At 45.5% G+C, this 17951-nt stretch overlaps 1 protein-coding gene across 4 annotated transcripts in view; it reads left to right on the forward strand.

Moving 5' to 3' along the window:
• The first annotated feature begins 1715 nt into the window (after positions 1-1715).
• Positions 1716-17951, forward strand: part of FSTL4 (follistatin like 4) — a 196875-nt gene continuing 180639 nt past the window's right edge. For all 4 annotated transcript variants that reach the window (XM_051794063.1, XM_051794065.1, XM_051794064.1 and 1 more), the window contains exons 1-3: positions 1716-1854; positions 6499-6634; positions 16379-16412. In XM_051794063.1, the coding sequence (XP_051650023.1) occupies positions 6509-6634; positions 16379-16412 (160 nt within the window). In that variant the 5' untranslated portion in view covers positions 1716-1854; positions 6499-6508. The remainder of the gene's footprint in view (positions 1855-6498; positions 6635-16378; positions 16413-17951) is intronic.

The raw sequence follows: 17951 nt of genomic DNA on the forward strand, positions 1-17951 counted from the left end.
GAAGAAACTCTGTGTTCTCCAGTATGTGTGGATATAAATAAACACAGGCTGTGCAGATACTTCAGATGTCTACTAATGCATCTTGTATTTATGTCTGACTTGAAGAGATACAGAGAGATTAGTAAATACTTCAAATTGACAGCACAGACATATTTTCGTAGAATAAATGATGTTGGTAAGTGGTGAGACTTTTCTTCCTTCCCTTCAGGAAATGGAGAAGAGTTGTTTCCATCGATATTATTTCCAATTTTTTTCCCTCAGGAGAGAGAAAAAGATCTCACTGAAGATAACATATTTGTTGCTGATTAGATTTCAGTGTTATTTTCTTAAAACCTCAGATCTCTTAAACCTATGGGGCACCTATGAAATACACACTCATTTCTTTCAGGACACTGCAAAGACCTTCGTTATGTTGCCCAGGTACAATTCCTGGTGGATACTCCCTTTCTTTATTACATTTATGATTTCTTTTTAAATCCAAACCTTAAATCAGCAATTTCAGGTCTTCCTAAAGAAGGAAACTACAAACCCCCTAGAGTCCCTACAAGCCTTCGTGCACGGTTTTGTAGAATAAACTCCATTTATTTGTAAACACTGAAAATATTTCAGTGATGTTGGTTTTAACAGGCCAGAACTAAAGTTGTGAAAACTTCTGGGAAACCAACCAGTCTGATCACTTGGTATTTCCTGCAAAGAAATAGAAAATAAAGAGTAAAAACCTGCAAAGTTACACATGAGAGCCTCTTCTGCAACCTCTTGCCTGATTATGTGGGATGATTTTTTATTAAGCAGATTTTCTCCTGAACTCAGACCCAGTTTCCCAGAGTAGCCCATGTCTCCTTTACCATCAGAACCAGGGGGGTCCTGTCCTTTTCACACTGAAACAAATGGCAAATCCAATTTAATTCCACAGGATCCAGCTGTAAGATTCTTTATAGGAAGAAACACAAAAATTGGCAAGTTCTATCAGGTCTTTTAGACTGCTCCTGTCCCGTTGTTAACTCTGGGCATTCCTTTGCCTTTGCCTAAACATCCTTGCAGCCTTTGGAACGAACACCCCACCCCCTCTGGTTCTGCAGCCCTGCCTTGCCTTCTGATCCTGCAAACGTCCAGCCCTTTTTAAAAAATAAATGAGAAATTATTGCATTGATCTTTCTTTTTTTTGTTTGTTTGTTTGTTTTGGAAACCAGATGTGATGGTGACGAGGCGAACGAACGAATTTCAGCATTTGCCTTTCCGTACGAACCCGGATACGTGGGGATAGCAGGAGCAGCTCCAGCTCCGTGCTGCGCTGTGGCGGGACACGGCATCCCGCGTGTCCCTCGTTTGACGGGCACATGGCGAGGGGTCAGTTGTGCCCTGTCGCCCAGCTCGGGACAGCCTGGCACCCGCACTGCCCGCGGCATCGCTCCCGAGCTCAGCGGAGCGGGGGGGGTCGGCAGCATCACCCGCACGGGCTGGTCCTGACCCACCGACGGCCCCGCGTCTGTGGTACCCGCGGGATGCTCCATCGCGGGATGCTCCATCGCGGGATGCTCCATCGCGGGTCCCCCTCGTCCCGCTGTCCCCGAGGGGGGGTCCCTGTGGCCCCGCTGTCCCCGAGGGGGGGTCCCTGTGGCCCCGCTGTCCCCGAGGGGGGGTCCTCGCCGGCCCGGCCCCCCCCGGGGGCGGTGCCGGGCCCCGCACAGGTGCCGGGATTGGGCGGAACATGCAAATGCTGCGCTGACGTCAGGGCGGCTCCGGCCCGGAGAGCACAAATAGGGCCGGCCCGGCCCGCGCCGCGCACTGTCCGCACCGCCCCGCACCGGCCCCGCACAGCCCCGCACCGCCTCTGCAGCTCCGCGCCCTGCCCAGGTGAGTGCTGCCGGGAGCGCCCCGCGGGGGCTTCGCTGTGCCCCCCGCATCCCCGCACAGCCCCGCGCATCCTCTGGCATCCCCGCACAGCCCCGCGCATCCCCGCATCCCCGTCCCCGCGGGTGCTGGGGGGGCTGTGCAGCCCCGCGGTGCCGCCGCGGACCCCCGAGCGCTCGGTGCCGGCCGGGGCGCGGGGACGGGCGGGCTCCCTCGGCCCCGGGACGCGCTCGGGGGGTCCCGCATCCATCCCGCCGTGGTCGGGGTGTCCCGCGGTGCCCCCGTGCCGGTGTGCGGGGCCGCGGGCGGGGGTCCCGTCTCGTCCCGCCGCGGTCGCGCGTGGGGCCCGCGCTTCCCCCCGTGTCCGCCGGGGGGCGGTGCGGGCCCGGCCCGACGGGGCTGGAGCGGGGCCGGGAGGGACGAGACCCGCCGGGAGTGGGGATGGAGCGGGCATGGAGCGATGGGAACCGCGGGATTGCTCGGCTGTGACATCCGGGGCTGCGTCCCCGAACCCCCCGAAATGCTGCAGACGCGCCGCTGCGTGCCCGGAGGAGGGTCACGGCAGGGGTGGAACGGGACTTCTCCAGGGGTAACCTCGGAGCAAACCTGCGTTTGAAACGTATTCGGATGTCGAGCCTGGAAACCTGTGGTTAAATCCCTGCGAGGTTCAGGAGCTTTTTGTTAGTCCTGCATCCCTGCTGGATTGATGCTCCCTAGGTTCCTGCTGGGAGCACTGAAGTGTCCTGGGGAATTTCAGGATCAAATGAAATATTTTCAAGTAGCTTTGGCTCAAATGAAAAGTCGGGCTTGCACTTAAACATCACAGCTGATTCCAATGAGTTCTTAACCCATCCAGACTTTAAGTATTTAACTACAGACAGCTGACTGAAATCATTATTTGGCTTCACTGTGTCTTGCTGAAAGGTTACCTTAGATTGGATTTGCTCCTTAATTTTGTAGCCATCATTATCATGGCTAGGCTTCGCAAACGAAGATTTAGGAAGGCTCTGTCCATGTTTGTTATAAAATTTTGTAGCACTTAACAAGAAATTATGGATGTCAAAATTATTTTGTCAGCCACAGAAATGCAGTTTAGATAAGGCTGGAGCAATTGGGAAGGTTGATGATAGGAACTAAGGACCAGATTCTTATCTGGTGTTAATGGAGCCAATTTGTATAGAGGTAACAGTTATGTCCAAACACTTTCTTTTTGCTATAGCAACAGATAATTCAGATAATTAAGTTTAACCTCTTTCTTTCTAATGTGAAGCTTGTTGGAAATTATTGAAAGCTGTTGCAAACCACTAATTTCTCAGATAGGCCACAATTTAAGTAACCCTGAAAACAAAACCAATAACTGCTTTTGGCAAATTCCTTAATCTTATTATAGCCACCATAATTGAATTCTTAAAGCTTTTGTGTCGTGGAGGAGAAAGTTGTGGGCTCTCTGCAGCGATCTGGCTGTCAGACAGATCATGTTGGATGTCACAGAAGTGCTGTGAACAGTTTGTGCTGTTCTTCACTCAGTGTGCCCAGTCCTTGTCCGTTTTCAAGGTGACCTTTGATGCTTGAGTAGCTCCAAAACCTGTCCCCTAAAACCTGGGCTTGTCTTTGGCTTGTATCTGCTTTCTGTTATTCTTTGAGTGGAGACCCTGCACCCATTTGCTCGTGATTTGAGGCTCTCACTGTGTGTTGGTGCCAGTCCAAACCCACCTGGCCTTGGATGGGTGTTCTGCTGTCACTGATGCCATTGTTGCCTTCGTGTTTGAGCTTCTTCAGATCACAGTTCATAGCCTGGTGCTGCTGTGCTTGTGGAGTGTTTCTTGCTAGAGCAGTGCCAGCTGCAAGGAGAGCTGTGAGGCTCTTCTAGCTCAGAGGAAGAAACCACAACCTTCAGGTAAACTTTTTGGCTTTGCAGAGTATATTCTTTATCACAAGAGCCAAAACTGCTTTGGAAGCAAAGGAAATGTGTCACAAGTGAATGTGATGCTCAACTTCAATATAGTCTGGTTTAGTTCTAGTAACAGCATTAAAATTAGGAATTCCTGCATTATGGAGCAGATTAAAATCTGTCTCTCTGCTCACATGCACTGGTAAAAGCAGATGTGTGAGAGACTCCCTCCTCCACCCCCAGCTCTTGAGAATCTTCTCAGGTTTAGCTGCAACTCCCATGTGCAGGTTTTTATTTGGGATTTATCTGGGCAGTGGTGTCCATGCAGGCTCACATCTTGCAAATCTGTGCCTCCCTCAGGCAAGGGAAAGAAACTGGTTGCAAAATTTACAGTGGTGATCTGTATCTATTCAATCACTTGGAGATTTTCTGTTGACTTCAGGGAACTTAAGCCTGCCATCCAGGAGCTGGATTGTGAGCTGCAGCCATGCAGGGCTCTGCACAGAGCCTTCCCCTCAGCTCAGGGTGAGGGGGTGCTGAGTGAAGTGACATGAAAATGCTGTGTGACTGCAGAGTTAATCCTCACTTGATATTTATGGTGCCTATTTGTTGCTTGGTTGAGGCTATTAAGATATATAATGTATATTATATTACTGTGTCCTTCTCTCACTGTGAGTGAGAGCAATTAGTGTCCTGTCAGTCAGCATGCAATAAAAATAAGTGATTTTTAAGCTGACTAGAGAAAGATGTTCTACAAATTCTATTTATAAAACCACCAGAGTTTCTAGCAGGTGGGGGCTGCCCTTTCATTTCATCAGTGTCACAGATCCTAATCCAAGCACCTTCATGTTTTCTGGCTGTTAGTTATTTACTAAATATACATTAAACTCGCGAGTGCCCTGTTTTGCTCCAGGATTGTAATTTCAAGCAGGATATGAGTCAGAGGTCTCTAGAACTGTGAAGTTGTATTTGCTCTGATGGTATCGACTGAGCATACAAAATACCTCTATAAAAGAAAAAAAAGCAAACAACACCCCAAAAAACATGTGAGAAACAGTATTGCTGTGCTAGAGCAATTCATAATGTAACAATGTGCTTGTCGCTTATTGATAGAGTGACTTTGGTTTATTAAACATTTATTTGTAGCCCCGGTGGCGTTACATTGGAGCTTTCTAATTGGAATTTAGAAAGCCTAATAAATTTTGATTTCTTCCTGAATGCTCCCCATTCAGGGTGTTTACATGAGTGCTGAGGAAAGGCACTGCCTGAGCTCTGCAGGTGCTGTGGGCTGTGCTCCCTCTAGTGATGGGGTGTCTTTGGGCAAACCAAATAGCTGAGGCTGAGTCGCTGCCGCTCTAAATGGTCATGGCTCCAAAATTAGGAGGCTTGGATATACCCTGCAGCAAACACACGGCAGGAAAACACTGTAAAATGAGTCCTGTCAAGACAAGGTATGTCATGGTGAGTTAATTCAGCTCGGCTTAATTTTGCCATTAGCAGGCAATGTTGGGGTGTGTGCTCAGCCCAGGCAGCAGCCTGGCCCTGCATCCTGTAGAAATGCCATTGCCTGCTTCATTAAGTGTCATTATGCTTCGTTAAGGGGTCTGTGTTTGCATCCTCCACAGCTGTTGAGAAAGGTCACAACTTCCCTCAGCCACCATGGAAAGGGCTCCAGGACTCCTTTGGTATTTTAATGGTAGAAAGTAAAAGACACAACCTCGTGTTCTTGTCCCCAAAAAGTTGAGAGGGAGCACAGCTCCTGGCTTAGCTTGCAGGGCACCAGTGCAGGGCTGGGATGCGTGGAACACCATAGTTCCATCTGACACCACTTGGAGTGGTTTTGCTTCCAAATTCATTAAAAAACCTGCCCAAGGCAAGGACCACTACTCAGAGTGGATGCAGACGTGGTGGAAACCCCGGCTTGACTCTTCCCAGTTCCCTGCAGTTGATGTGGGGCTGTGGTGAGGCACTGCCAGGGAAAAGGTGCTGCTCCTGAGTGGGATGAGTGGCAGGGCTTGGAAATGGCTCTGCCTGGGACAGAAGCAAATGAGCAGAGAAGTCACAGCCCCAGTTGGGACTCATCTCCATCATGACTGGAGAAACATGTCAGCTCTTTTCAGGCAGGATTTATTTGTCATTTGATTTGTGTCTTTCAAGTTTGGGTGGGTTTGGTGACCCTCTGGAGGAAGAATGAGTGTCCCTGTGTGCTGGGTGTCAGCTGTCACACCTGACTGTAGCCAAGGGGTGTGGCAGTGGCTGTATCTGCTCGAGGCAGCGTCACCCTCTGAATCAGAGGGGAATAGTGATATAGTGACATTTCTGTCATGTTGCTGGGAGCCTCCAGTGGTCAGAGAAGCAAAATGGATGTCTGGGGTTTTCCTGAAGATCTGCTGAGGGTACAGGTGTGAGTCCCTGACTGTGAATGACCCTGTGCTGCTGGGGGCTCTGGAGAAGGAAGAAAAGTCACCCTTTGGCCTCCACGGTACCATAATATTGTGCTTTGGTGTGGTTTGCTTTTGGCCACAGTAGTTATAGAAATCCCAGGACTCTGGTTCTGCAGGAACTGTGTGGGAACAGCATGTCCTGAGGAGGACAGTTCTGGGGTAAAACTGCTGTGGGGTGGGACTGTAGAGCTCCATGGGCACTGCCCAAGTGCGAATGGACACCGTCAGCTGCAGCTTCTGCCGTGTTACTGAGCCCGAGCTGGGTTTGGCTGTGAGGTGGTTGTCCCATGAATGTTCTCTTGTTTTCAACAGACTTGAAACGATGCCAGCAAGAAGCTTTTGGTGCTCTCTCGTGTTGCTCGGGGTTTTCCCTCTGGTCCCAAGGGGATGGATGGACGTGGACAGGAGCAGGAGGCTGTTCTCGGACGCGGGGAGGTGGCACCAAGAGGTACCGTACACCAGCTGCTGCTGCAGCTCCAGCTCTTGCCTTTCTATTTTGGGGCTGAGCTGAGGCTCTCCATGCTGAAAACAAAAAACAAGTGTGGGCTTATTCATGTATATTTGTATTAAACACCTACTGAGGAGGTCAGTGAGAAAGAGTGAAGCAGAAGGTTTTAGACTTACTGGATATACTGACATCATCTGGGAGGGAAATTGGGCATCTGGCTGTTGTGGAGGTGCTCTGTCCTGGGGCTGCTGGGGCTAATGAAACTAAATTTAATAAGCAAGCTTTGTCCTGGTTCTTTACTTGGGTCACTGGACCTTTAGGTGAAACCTGAAAAAAAAGCTCTTTTGCTGCTTAAAAAAAAGGAAAACTGAGCCATAGATAACTCTGAGAGAATCAGCAAAGTGACTTCCCAGGAGCGTTTCCCTCCTGACTTTGTGATGTGAAACTCCTGTGAAGCACAAAGCCATAGAAAAGGCCCCAGGGACAGTGGCTGTAGCAAGGGGTGATGTTCCTCCACCCCTGTGCCTGTCCCCTTGGGCTGGGGGGACTCCTGTGCAGGAGGGCAGGGCAGTGATGCCCTTCCCAATGTTCAGTCTGGGCTCATGGAGAAGCAGCTGAAGGTGTTTTCAGTGCTGGAGGTGCCAGTGTTGGCTCTGGCTGCTGTGCTGGCATGGAGCAGGTCCCTGGTGTGGCAGGGGTTGGGTGCAGGCTGTCCCAGCAGGGCTGGTGGCTCTGCCCCAGGGCTCAGTGCTGCCTGCTGAAATATTTAGGCTCATGTTTTCACGTGTCTGAGGCTGAGACTTGTGAATAAAACCGTAAAAATCTACAACTGTGGCTTTCTTGAGCAATCAGTGCTGAATGCTGGAACAATTTTAGTTATTTAATTAGTTCCTGATGATCATGTGTTTGCTAAGTGGTGGCTCTGAAAGTGGGATGTGGTGGGGGAGGCCAGGAAAGGGAGCCTTGGCTATTTTTTAATTGGCAGTGCCTCCAACACTTTTGTCCTGGCAGACACATCAGTCAATGCCAGGCTAATGATAAGCCCTTGATGGATTCATGTTGCAATTGGATCTATTTAAGCCTCAGGATCTGGTTCTAGCTGGAGAATCCCATTTCTCCCAGTCACATCCCATCTACAAACACCCACAAGTGTCTGCATTATAGTTTAAGCCAATTAAAAAGTTGCTCTTTGCTGCTTAGCAGGACTCAAAAGTCATTTCAGTGCTGTTGGAGGTTCCGAGTTCTGTCTCAGGTGTCCTTTTTTCTGGAGTTATCCATCCTCTGGTCTGTAAAAGTGAAGAAAAACAGTTCCCCTCCACACCCTCACTGTTATTTTGCTGCTGTGGAGGCTCAGGTGATACACTGGTACTCTGTTAACCATGTTCCTGTAGAGTCTCAGGTCACTTTTGCCTTTTTATTAAAAATAATTAAGTATTTTTCATGCTTTTGCAGTTGAAAAAAATCTCATTCTTCACTAATGCATATTAGTTTTGATTTTTGAAAAAAGTTACTCTGAAGAATTAAATTCATTACTCAAATAATTTACTTTAACATAAATCACAGAACTATTACATTACTTGAAAGACACTAATTCATTTGATCTTTCCCTAAAACCCGTGATGTTATTTTACCAATTACTTGATCTTGCTTGAGGTGGAAGAATCTCAGTGAGAAATGTTTGCTCAGGTTTGCTCAGAATTTAACGAGTGTGACTATTAAAATTCTGAATGTACAAAGAATGCAATTAAAAGAGCTTCAAGGGATGAGAGTTATAATTCAGATTTTTGAAAAAAATAACTGTGTAGAGAGCTTGTTTCCACAATAAATAGTCTTTATAAAAGTATGGCACCAAACACCAAGATGAATCTGAAAGCCCTGAGCACAGCTTTTGGTAGGTCAGGGAAACTGAGATAAACACCTTCTGAGAGAAGACAGCAGATATTTTCTCCTGCAGAAAACAGTTTAGCCAAAACACCTTTTCAATAATAAGAATCACCTGAAATCCTTCTGTAGTGATGCTGGGCTTGGTTCAGTTTGGAGCTCCTCATCCATGAGAAGTTTGTTAGGCACCAAATTTTATGGCTGGATTAATATGCAGAGCCATTAACATGCATTTGAAAACATTGAATCACAAATAGAAATGCTCCTGGCAATTCACTAAAATTGCTTTAGAAACGAGTAAAGGGTTAATTTACAGGTCAAGTAATTTGAAGTGTGCTCTGATGGAAAATTCCTGTGAACTTCATCAAAGCAAATACTTGGGTATGGGTCACTGACCTTCACTAATACTTGTTCTGATCTACATAGGAACAAGTTGACTGAATCAAAAACGTTGCTTAATTTATGTTCAGATTGCTAAATTGATTTCTTCATGGTTTGTGGTAGAATTATTGCAGTTGTGCTTTGCATTTATAAAGGAAAAATAAGACTACACTCTACAGTCCTTCTGATGAGAAATGAACTCTCTAACACAGCAGTGGTCTGTGTTTTTCTTGGTGCTCAGCCTTTCACCCCTCAAATTTTTGGAGTGTTCCTGAGAAGAGGGTTGTTTTCTGGAATATTTGTAGTCCTGATTAGGTAGTTAATAAATACATGAATGCAGGATGAAATTCCAATGGTGTAGAATGAGCTAAAATAGAAAACCTAATTTAAAAAAGGACAGCATTAGTATTTGAAGTGGAAACTTGCAACTTGCCTGGTTTGTGTTAATTTTGGAGAATACTCTGTCACATTTACACTGTGAAACTTCCCATGGGCTGGTTCCAGGGGGTGCTGGAAAGCTCTTGAAGCTTCTGGGCATTGCACATGGACTTGGGTGCAGCTTCTCAGGGTTGAACCATCACAGGACTCAATCCTACTGAGTGGAATAGATGCCAAAATACTTAAATATATAGAGGTCACCACTGCAGAGGGGTATTTTTGGACGAGTTTTTGCCTCTGCCTTCAGCAAGTCTGATTCCATGGTCAAGCTGGATGTGTTAGGGGTGAGCACGAGTCATGGGCAGCTCTGTGCTGGCTTAGAAAGGAGTTTTTAAAAAATGCAGCTCTGTGAGTCGTTGCCAGAGGCAGTGAAGGGACTTTCCAGCATGAGTAGAAAAAAGACAAACAACCTGGATCTGAAATAACCCTGGAGTTTGGATTTGGAGGAGCCAGGGGTGTTAGTCCACTCAGTCTCTCAAGGAACTCCACACTTGTAGCTCAGATTGATTTTTTTTTTCAGCCTCCTGGGGTATTTTGCAAAGGCATCTAATTCAAGATTGAAATCTGACAGCCAGCTTTCCTTCTGCCATTCCCTGCTTCCTCTGGGAGGGGCTGCTTCCCTGTGTGTGCTGAAGCCAAGCTGGTTTTGCCATAGCTCTTGGGGCAGGTTTTCCATCTCCCTTTCCCAGCCCACGGGGAGCAGAGCAGTGCTGCAGGACTTCCTCAGCCCAGATCTCCCATGTGCTGCAGGGAGCTCCTCTAACAGGAGCCATCTCAGAAACTAAATTGTGTGTTAGGTTTTCTGGGGCACTGCTGGTGGGGAGCTGGAGCAATGTTATCCCAGCTTGAGAGCGTGAAAGTGGAGGATAATCCTGTGTTGTGGTACACGAGTAGTTGTTTTGTGCTGAATTGTTAAATATTTGGATGTCACCAAGCTCCCAAGCAGCTCCAGCAAAGGCTGGCAGACATCCTGTGGTCTGCTCAGGGCTACAGAACCATAACAGCTCTGTGGTTTGCTAGAAATACTTAATTGCTTTAATTTGGCTTTCATGCCGTGCCTTTTTTTTGTTTATTTATTTATTTTTGCCACCCATTCTCCTCCTTAAGAAGCCTGAGGAGACTGCAGGGACCTTGATCATTCCTCCCCATTGCTGTTTGATACCTTGTCTTGCTTTATGCCTTTAAATGACATCACCAACCTCAGAGCATCCTGGGTGGTTAGACCAATGCTTATTTTCATGCTCATAAACCCAGCAAACCTGCTCATTTTCCAAGGCACCATATCTTTCTCCATGCTGGCAGGTATTGGCTGGGTTGCTGCCCGTGGGTTTTGTTCAGTAGTTATTACTTGCCCAAAGCTGTAGACACCCCATCCCTGGAAGCATTCCAGGCTGGGTTGGAAGGGTTTGGGAGCAGTTCTGGTCTAGTGGAAGGTGTGGCAGGGGTGGCACTGGATGATCTTTAAGGTCCCTTCCAACCCAAACCATTCTGTGGTTCTGTTTCTGTGGCACCTGAACTGCTTAAAACCTCCAAGGATAAATGTACCTCAAACCTCCCTCTGCCTGCAAACAGCTGGGTCAGAGCAGCCCTTCAGTGCCATCCTAGCCAGGATAAAGCACCTCTCTGGAGTCCACTCACAGCCTCAACTGTGCTTGGCTGGAGGATCAATTATTACTGGAATTCCTCATTATATTCAGATTCTTCAATGTTGCATCACTTACTGCTGCATCTGAAGACCACAGCAGGCTATTCTGAGTAGCAAGGGAGTCATAGGGATGATTTTTTGCTCCTTCCCCCAGCAAAGTCATATTTCCTAACCCAACAGACCAGGAAAACAATGTTTTGGAAAGCAAGGTACAAAATTGCAAAGACTTTTATCAGAAGATTTTGCTTCTAATTCAAATAGAGACACAATTTCAGAGCACGAGCTTGGAGTAAGACAGGCACAGTGTATCAATTTTATATGCAGTTGAAAATCTAATATCCTGGTACTTATTTTAATTATTAGTAGTAGTCGTGTGTTCTTTGCCATGTCAGTGTTCTTTCTGCTTTTCATTCAGTTTGGAGAAAAAAAAAAGGAAGAATCAAATTTGAACTTAAATCTGTACTGGGCTCCAGCTCCTGTTTAAGCATTAATGAAGGTACATGGAGACAAGAGTGAGGTTTATTTTTGTATCACTGTGGTATGTAGTGATAATTCACTCCCTGTTACCTGCATTGAAGTGCTATCTCTAACAAGCTGTAATTGCTTTTTTGTGGAGCAGTCTAAATCTTAACTAGTATGTTATCCCTGTAGAGAAGCTTTTGCTCTGAGTGCTGGCTATCAGAGCATCTGCAGTTCAAGGTGCTGTGGAATGTTTTGATAATATCTGTCTACTGACTGTTTGTTATATATATATTTGTTGGGGTCCTTTCTCTGCATCCCTGAACCCCACCTACCTTCTTCTGTGTCCTCAGAGGATTTAATAAATGCTGTATCTTATGGGATGCTCTTATGCTTGGAGTACTAAGAAATGTGAATGCTGTGCTACTTGGGGCAAAGCAGGCACTGCATACTTGAATAATAGCAGAAAATTTGAAGAATTTTGGTTTATGGCCCAGGATCAGGGATTGTCAAGGTGCAACTGTGAAAAATCAAACCTAGATGGGGAAATGCTGGTGTGTTTCTGAAGAAGAAAATAAAAGCAGAGTAAAACATGTTGCAAATAAAAAAAGAAATCAAAGGCAGTCTTAACTTGGCTGTGATGTGGCAGAGGGTCACACTGTGATATTCTGTTCAGAAGCCATTTAACCTTAAAAGACTAAATATTGACTAATTTTTAGCATATTCTCCCTTTAAATAAAAGGCTGCAGCAGTAGTTTTTAAAGGAAGACAGTTCTACTTAAAGTACTTTGTACCATCAAGCAGGGGAATTATCAGTTCCTTAGATTAGCCAGGCTACATCTGCAAATTTGGGCTTTCTAAAAACAGCCATCCCAGGAGCTTCCCCATGACAATGTGGAAATTTATGGAGCTGTACCTGGGTTTCTCATCTGAAGTCCAGAAATAGCAGTGAGCAAAATCAGAGAGGCAGCAATTACCTCAATTAGCTGCCGTATGGCCGAGCAGATGATCCTGTGTGATGTGAGACATCAGAGCTTCTCTCTGTGTTTATACCAGACAGGACAAACCTAAATTGCCAGTGTCTGTGCTGGTAGCAAACTTTTTCAAACCAGGAGCATGTGATCTGTTTTTTTTTTTCCCACGTGCCTGATCAAAAAAAAAAAAAGTGGATATTCTCTGCCTGATTAGTGAGGTTTTTGAAAATGTTCTGTGTTCTTGGTTGTAAACAGAAAATCCTGATTGTCAGGCTAAGCTGTGTGTTAGTCATAACCTCTGCTGATGCTACAGCCCATGTGCAGAGTGTCTCACCAGCCCTGTGCTGGGTGTCATTTCATGGAATGGTTTGGGTTGGAAGGGACCTTAAAATTCATTTATTCCACCCCCTGCCATGGGCAGGGACACCTCCCACCAGCCCAGGTTGCTCCAAGCCCCATCCAACCTGGCCTTGGACACTTCCAGGGATCCAGGGGTAGCCACAGCTTCTCTGGACAACCTGTGCCAGGGCCTCCCCCCCTCCCAGGGAGGAATTTCTTCCCAATATCCCATCTACATCTGCCCTCTTTGCTTGACCCCTCACTGGAGATAAGGAAGAGAATGCTCTGAAGGGAGGAAAAAAAAAAAATCCCTGGCATGATAATCTATTAATAGGAAGAGACAGTTCTTTATTAATTTGCTAAGTGAGTCAGGACTGTATATTTAGAAGTAGTGCAGCAGTTGGGCTGAGCCTGAGAGCAGCTCCCTGGAGCCCTGGGGTGTGCAGAGGTGGCAGCTGATTTATTGTGAGCCCCAGTGTGAGCCCAGCTGCAGGGACTGGCTTTGATTTATCTGCCTGCACTGCTGTGTCTCCCACAAAGGGTCTGCTAAGGGGGTTGCTCTGGGCCAGCAGTGCAGGAAATTTGTGGGTCTGGGTTGTGTCACCTGTTCTTCTGCATCTCTTCCACCTGATGTGTTAATTGGTGGGGTTTTCTTCACAAAGTCCACCGTGGTAACTTCTGCTGATAGAAAGGGGTGTCTTTTGACTAAATCTAAATCAGCATTAAGGGCAGGAGACTGAAACCAGTGCCAGGTTATCCTGGGGGTTGCTGTGCTTGAGGGCAGTTGGTACCTGTTTGGTGCCAGCCTTGGTGGTCCATGTTCCATGTTTGTGGGTCAGAGGTTAGGAACAGAAAGGGATGGGAAATGCAAAGCTCTGGACAGAGCTCTAAATACTGAATTCATCCCTGGAAGTGCCCAAGGCTGGGTTGGACAGGACTTGGAACAACCTGGTCCAGTGCAAGGTGTCCCTGCCCATGGAATGAGATGAGTTTTAAGGTCCCTTCCAACCCAACCCATTCTGGGATTCTGTACTAAACAACCTGACAGTGGTTTTGCTGCTTGAATCCCTCACTAATGACTGTCAGTAAACCCATTTGCAGCACCCTGGATACCAAGCACTGTTGTATATTGTGTGTTCCCTCCGTGGTGTTGTGTTTTAACGCTGCACAATGAAGTTCCCGGTGCCTTGTGTTTGCTCTGAATGAAATCTGATTTATCCCCAGTGCTCTGCTCATCCGTGGGCCCATGACTGAGCATTAATCAGGAGATAAAACACCAACCAGCTCTTATGCCTTGGCAGGACAGGTAGATGCTGCCCTCTGAGAGACTGGCATTCCCTTTGTAAGAGCAGAAAGGGGCTTTGTGCAAAGCAGTTGTTAAATTGCCTCAGGTTCACACACACACAGCAGCTCCAGGGGAGTGAAGCTCTGTGACAGCAGGCACTGAACTGCCTTGGATTTTGGTTCTGATTTTTGTCTTTCCTCATCCTGGTAGAATTAGTTATCACACTCGATGACACTGGTCTTTAGGAGATGCAGTTTTTCAGTAGCTGCGTGGCTGGGGAAAGGCAATCCTGAAGCAAACACATAACATTGATTTCCACATGACAGTGATCAGGCACTTCAGCTACAGAACAGAAAGACCTTTTACTCTGTACTCAATTGACTAAACATTAAAAAGTAGGAAAATAGGTGCTAAAAGTGAACCTTGGCAAATAAAACTGTTGTGTTGCATTAATGAAGTGCTGTGTAAAGGGGTACATGAAGAAGCTTTCTGGAAGGAATGGAAAATCCGAAACAAATTTTTCCCTTCAAAGCATGTGATTTATGCTCTGATAAAATTAGATTTTTAGTTAAAGGAATTTGCAGTCATTAAATGGTGCCCATGAAATAAGTCTCATTTATAACCATCTGCTTTATGGCTTCTGCAGAAAAGTGTTCCTCAGGCAATGCATTCGAGAACTTTAGTGTCATTTTTATCAAAATAGTTTGGATCTCTACTGGTAACACTATTAAAACCTCTGTGTGATCTTTTTTTAACTTGAGAGCAGTATCTTCTAGCACAAGAAAGGTCTCTACCTGGGCCTGATACCTTTTTGTGCTGTTCTTTAAGCCCTGCCGTGCTTGCCAGGTATTTTCCCATTTTTCTGTGTACTCTCCTGAAATCATGAGAATTCTCAGTGTCATTGGTGTTTTTCTTCATGGAAGGGATATTTTGGGGGACACAAATGAGAAGTGAGGGCTTGAACTGACCTCATGTCCTCCCACTGCAGTTCTGACAGGCTTTTCTTCTGAATCCTACATCTGTTTTTGGGGTAGTTTATATTCATCAGAGCTCATAATTATAAGGGGAATAGAGTAAAAGAAGGGAAACTTTGAAGACCATCCTTTGTTTTTCACGATGTCTGTGCAGACATGGAAGTACCAGAAGGGTGTTTAATACAAGTGAGCTGACACTTGGATTTTTTTTCTTTTAATAGAGTCTGATTGTCTATTTTCTTTTGATCAATATTAATTGTTGTAATTAGTTTTAGTGTTTCTCAGCTTTTGAACTGCAGAGAATTCAAACAGCTCGTTCAAGGGAGGGACTCTGGGGAACTTTAAAAGTACTTTTGCATGTCCTCCATGTACACAGGATTAAGGACAGCAGCTGGGGCTGAGGTTTTTTTATCCTGTGCCCCACCTCTCAAACTAATATTTTGAAAAGCTCTGAGAGGTCCCTGGAGTAAAACTGCAGCTCGGGAGCTTTGCTGCCTGAAGAGGATAAATGCTTTGAAGTCTCTGCTAATCCCGAATGCCAGTGTACACATTGCTCAGGATCACTGAGGTAGCATCCTACAGGGAATAATGGCAGTGGTTTTTATAAGCAAATACCCCTCTTTTTGTTTATCCCTCTCAGTTGACTTGGAGGGTGCCAAGGTCTGTTAACAGTCCTTCATGATTCTCTGTTTTTAATACTCGTTGCAAGAAGTAACTCCAACAATGGAAATTAAACGTGTTTGTAATTAACCCATAAATAATGTTACTGCTTCAAATTAAATATTTATTCCTCTGAAGTCTCACCATTAGCACAAGCAGATAGTGTTGTCTGGGAATGCAGTACCCTTTGAGACTTTATGCAGTGCCTTTTTAACAGAAGTTTCTGTATTAGAGATGGTTGTGATGCAAATCATGCAGGTGTGCATGGCTGAAATGAGCCTCAGCTCTGAGTGGTCCAGTTGCTTTGAAATGATTCAAGTATTTGAACAAGTGTCTGCTAAAAGTACCTGTAATGGCTCCTCCTTCCTCAACCCCAAATCTTTGGTGTAGTGATAATAACCCTCCTAGATTGCTCCCTCTTAATATCAATAGAGGGGGGGAAAAAATCCATTTTAAAGAAAAATGTTGTGTTTCACAATGTAAGTTATCACAAAGTGATGAATCACTTTGTGTTATATTTATCCATCAAATATCTGTGAACAAACTGAAGTGTGTGCTTGTAATTACTCCTCAGTTATTGCCCTGAGCTTCACAGCTGCTTCCCTGGGTCAGTGACTCATGTTTTTAGGGGGTTTTGTTCCTCCTGCCTTTGAACAATTCTCGTGTTTCATAAAAACCACCACCAAAAAATTCTCTTTTTCCTTATAGGACTCCAGAAGGTTTGAAGTTACAAGAAGAAAAGGTAGGAAACCCAGTTTTCTTTCAGTGTATGTGTGTGTTGGTGTCGAGTATTCCTGCAGTAACATTTTAAAACAAGCCTAAGTTTACCCACTTGAAAGGTCGTGCTGCTGGGGGATTTCCAACAGTCTGTGCCTGGTGCTTGTCTGACAGCTCTTGGTGTCACAAATTGTACTTTTTTTTTTTTTTCAATGAAAAGCTGCTCTTTTAGCACAGAATTGCATGATGGTGTTTGGGGTGCAAGTCAAGGTTTGGGTGCTGGCAGGGCACCAAAATGGCTTTGAACTAAAGGAGGGCAGGTTTAGGTTGGATATTGGGGAGAAATCCTTCCCTGGGAGGGTGGGGAGGCCCTGGCACAGGTTGCCCAGAGAAGCTGTGGCTGCTCCTGAATCCCTGGAAGTGTCCAAGGCCAGGTTGGACGGGGCTTGGAGCAACCTGGGCTGGTGGAAGGTGTCCCTGCCCATGGCAGGGGGTGGGACTGGATGAGGTCCCTTCCAACCCAAACATTCTGTGATTCTGTGATAAACTCTGACCCTGGAGCATTTCAGGGAGGAAAAGGTGCAGATAAAGCTCTCCATGGATCACTCTGCAGGTGCACCCAAAGGTGCCTCATTCCCTGCTCCTGGGAACTGCTGCCTTGGAAACCCACTGGCTGCTGCCCCCAGGGGCTCTTTGGAGGCTCCTGGGTGAGGATGGGCCATCAAAGAGCTCCTTCTGGTTGTCATTAATTCGGATTTTGCTCAGCAGATGTTCTCTGGATCAGGCAGTAGCTTCCCTCATCCATCCCAGTAGAATGTGAAGTGGGTGGCACTTTCCTTTCAAGGGATTAATGCAATCCCCATCCCCCTCCAGCAGCTTCTTTAATGGCTTCAGGCATCCCCTGTGTTGGGAAGAGGTTGTAACTACCAGTGTTTTACTGCAGAAATTAAAAAGGTCAGGTCTGAGGGTAACTTGTCTTCTGGGCACATAATCTCCTTTCTTTTTCTGTGGTTGTGTTTTTGTGTGTGTTCGTTTTGATTTTTCCTTCTGTGAGGCTGAGGCAGCAGAGAGGAACTGAATAAATTAAAAATATTATAATAAATATATAAAAATATAAATATATAATATAAATATATAAAAATATAAATATAAAAATATAAATATATAATATAAATATATAAAAATATAAAAATATAAATATATAATATAAATATATAAAAGTATAAATATAAAAATATAAATATATAATATAAACATATAAAAGTATAAATATATAAAAAGATAAAAATGTAAATATATAAGATAAAAAGATAAAAATGTAAATATATAAATATATAATATAAATATATATAAATATGGGTGTTGCTAAAGGTGAAATCTGTGTAGCCCAGATGTCCAGCATATGTGTGTGTTTGGTCAAACTTCTGCCACTCTTCGTGAAGAAATGCAGTTTTAGAGGGCTCTTGGCTGGGTCAAGGTTGCTTTGAGATGCAGAAGAGCTTTTTGGCATCCTGGATGTGGAGACATTGCAGTCCTGCTCTGGCTCTGGTTTGTGATGTAGTCC

The sequence above is a fragment of the Manacus candei genome, unplaced genomic scaffold (assembly GCF_025592945.1).
Source record: "Manacus candei isolate 608988 ecotype Guabito, Panama unplaced genomic scaffold, ASM2559294v1 h1tg000037l, whole genome shotgun sequence".
NCBI lineage: Eukaryota > Metazoa > Chordata > Aves > Passeriformes > Pipridae > Manacus > Manacus candei.